The following is a 3307-nucleotide window of genomic DNA, read 5'->3' as shown; positions in this document are numbered from 1 at the left end:
CTGTCCTCTACCTGTCCTGTAGTCATATAGTCTACTCTGGTGTCCTCTACCTGTCCTCTACCTGTCCTGTAGTCATATTGTCTACTCTGGTGTCCTCTACCTGTCCTCTACCAAGGGAAGGAAACAAGGGTAGGAACCAGGGGAAGGTGGATGCATGAAGTCCAGCAGACTAGAACATGTCTGGTGTGGCTGCGGGGACCGGCTGCACGTCCACCAGGTCTGGGACCAGGTCTGGGCTGGCTGCGAGGCCCGGCTGCCGGTCCACAAGATCTGGGCTGGCTGCTGGGCCCGGCTGCCGGTCCACCAGGTAGTACTGGTGTCTCTGGAGGTGTCGGCACAGCGCGGTGTACTTGGTGAGCCTCCTCATCCTCGGCAGGATGAAGGTCTCGGTGAAGGTCTCCCTGCTCACAGAGTCCCGCCCCTCCAGCGCCAGGACGCTGTTGATGAAGCCCAGGCAGAACGAGAAGCAGTTATGGTGCTGCTCGTCAAACCTGAGAGACAGACAGGCAGGGAGACAGACAGCCAGGGAGACAGACAGGCAGGGAGACAGACAGGCAGGGAGACGGACCGGAAGGGAGACAGGCAGGAAGACAGAAGAGTTATTTGCATTTCTTTAAACCAGTCAGACCCCCTACATCCCAGTTAGAGAGGAGCAGATTACGAAGGAAGGGGGGGCCTGACATCACACTCTGTCCTGAATGCTGGAGGGACAGACAGGTACCTGTGCCAGGCCGGGTCCCACATGGGTCCATCAGAGAACTGGTCCAGGTACCGGTCCCACTGAGCCAGAAGGGGGAACATGTCGGGCCGGACCAGAGGAACACTGACACACCTCTCCCAGCCGGTCTGGTCCCGGACAACCCCACCCTGGGTGTAGTTATACACAACTCCTACACACACACACACACACACACACACACACACACACACACACACACACACACACATATACACAGACACACACACATACACAGACACATGGCGTGTTAGCTGCTAGCAGTTAGCTGTTAGCACGTTGATCTTAATGAAGCATCTGCAGTTTAACAGCTTTATTCGCATGAGTTTTTTTTTTTTACCAAACTTCAGTTTCTGTAGTTCAGTTGACAAGTGGATCATCCTTATGTCATCCATTATGTCATCAACACCATATTCAATCTAAATAGATGGGACTATTCCTACTGGACGCTGGACGCGAAGACGACTCAACAGATTCGTCAATAATTCACAGCAAATCATTGCGGCTTGATGGCGCCAACGTTAGCACATAGTAGCATGGATGGCGCCAACGTTAGCACATAGTAGCATGGATGGCGCTAACGTTAGCACATAGTAGCATGGATGGCGCCAACGTTAGCACATAGTAGCATGGATGGCGCCAACGTTAGCACATAGTAGCATGTATGGCGCCAACGTTAGCACATAGAAGCATGGATGGCGCCAACGTTAGCACATAGTAGCATGGATGGCGCCAACGTTAGCACATAGTAGCATGGATGGCGCCAACGTTAGCACATAGTAGCATGGATGGCGCCAACGTTAGCACATAGTAGCATGGATGGCGCTAAGGTTAGCACATAGTAGCATGGATGGCGCTAAGGTTAGCACATAGTAGCATGGATGGCGCCAACGTTAGCACATAGTAGTCAACACCATATAAAGACGTGTCCTCCATGTCCCCTGTAGTCAACACCATATAAAGACATGTCCTCCATGTCCACTGTAGTCAACACCATATAAAGACGTGTCCTCCATGTCCCCTGTAGTCAACACCATATAAAGACGTGTCCTCCATGTCCACTGTAGTCAACACCACATAAAGACGTGTCCTCCATGTCCCCTGTAGTCAACACCACATAAAGACGTGTCCTCCATGTCCCCTGTAGTCAACACCATATAAAGACATGTCCTCCATGTCCACTGTAGTCAACACCTCATAAAGACATGTCCTCCATGTCCACTGTGGTCAACACCGTATAAAGACATGTCCTCCATGTCCACTGTAGTCAACACCATATAAAGACATGTCCTCCATGTCCACTGTAGTCAACAGCATATAAAGACATGTCCTCCATGTCCACTGTAGTCAACACTGTATAAAGACATGTCCTCCATGTCCACTGTAGTCAACACCGTATAAAGACATGTCCTCCATGTCCACTGTAGTCAACACCACATAAAGACGTGTCCTCCATGTCCACTGTAGTCAACACCGTATAAAGACGTGTCCTCCATTTCCACTGTAGTCAACACCATATAAAGACATGTCCTCCATGTCCTCCATGTCCACTGTGGTCAACACCGTATAAAGACATGTCCTCCATGTCCACTGTAGTCAACACCACATAAAGACATGTCCTTCATGTCCCCTGTAGTCAACACCACATAAAGACATGTCCTCCATGTCCACTGTGGTCAACACCGTATAAAGACATGTCCTCCATGTCCACTGTAGTCAACACCATATAAAGACATGTCCTCCATGTCCACTGTAGTCAACACCATATAAAGACATGTCCTCCATGTCCACTGTAGTCAACACCATATAAAGACATGTCCTCCATGTCCTCTGTGGTCAACACCGTATAAAGACATGTCCTCCATGTCCACTGTGGTCAACACCATATAAAGACATGTCCTCCATGTCCTCCATGTCCTCTGTGGTCAACACCGTATAAAGACATGTCCTCCATGTCCACTGTGGTCAACACCATATAAAGACATGTCCTCCATGTCCTCCATGTCCACTGTGGTCAACACCATATAAAGACATGTCCTCCATGTCCACTGGAGTGTCTCAGCGTCTCTCTAGTAACGTCTGTCTCGTCCAGGGAGCTTTGTCAACGCAAGACTTCTTCTACTTTTATACTTTAAGTAAATTTCCAAATCTGTACTTTGTTACTTTTACTTGAGTAAAGAAGTTTAATCAGTACTTCTACTTTTAGAGTATTTTTTAACACAAGTATCTGTACTTCTCCTTAAGTACGGAGATTGTGTACTTTTGCCATCTCTGCATGTTTATGACTTCATGCCGTGTAAAATGGTTGTCATGGTGACGGGTCATACCTGAAGTGTTGGAGACACCTGTGTGCAGCTCTGACATCCCATCAAACTCTCTGAGGGGAAAACACACACACACACACACACACACACACACACTGGTCTATGATGGTTACCTGATGCTGTGTGTGTACCTGTGTATGTGTGTGTGTGTGTGTGTGTGTGTGTGTGAGTGTACCTGTGCATGTGTGTACCTGTGTGTGTGTGTGTGTGTGTGTGTGAGTGTGAGTGTACCTGTGCATGTGTGTAC

At 48.9% G+C, this 3307-nt stretch overlaps 1 protein-coding gene across 1 annotated transcript; it reads right to left on the bottom strand.

Moving 5' to 3' along the window:
• Positions 1-169: 169 nt before the first annotated feature.
• Positions 170-3113, bottom strand: LOC117940819 (MKRN2 opposite strand protein-like; the record flags this gene model as incomplete). The annotated part of the gene is made up of 3 exons (XM_034865961.1): positions 170-491; positions 722-890; positions 3064-3113. Coding segments are annotated over 3 exons (541 nt in total), but the record flags the coding sequence as incomplete, so codon positions are not given.
• Positions 3114-3307: the final 194 nt, after the last annotated feature.

The sequence above is a fragment of the Etheostoma cragini genome, unplaced genomic scaffold (genome assembly GCF_013103735.1).
Source record: "Etheostoma cragini isolate CJK2018 unplaced genomic scaffold, CSU_Ecrag_1.0 ScbMSFa_340, whole genome shotgun sequence".
Lineage (NCBI taxonomy): Eukaryota > Metazoa > Chordata > Actinopteri > Perciformes > Percidae > Etheostoma > Etheostoma cragini.
This window is presented reverse-complemented; position numbering and strand designations above follow the sequence as displayed.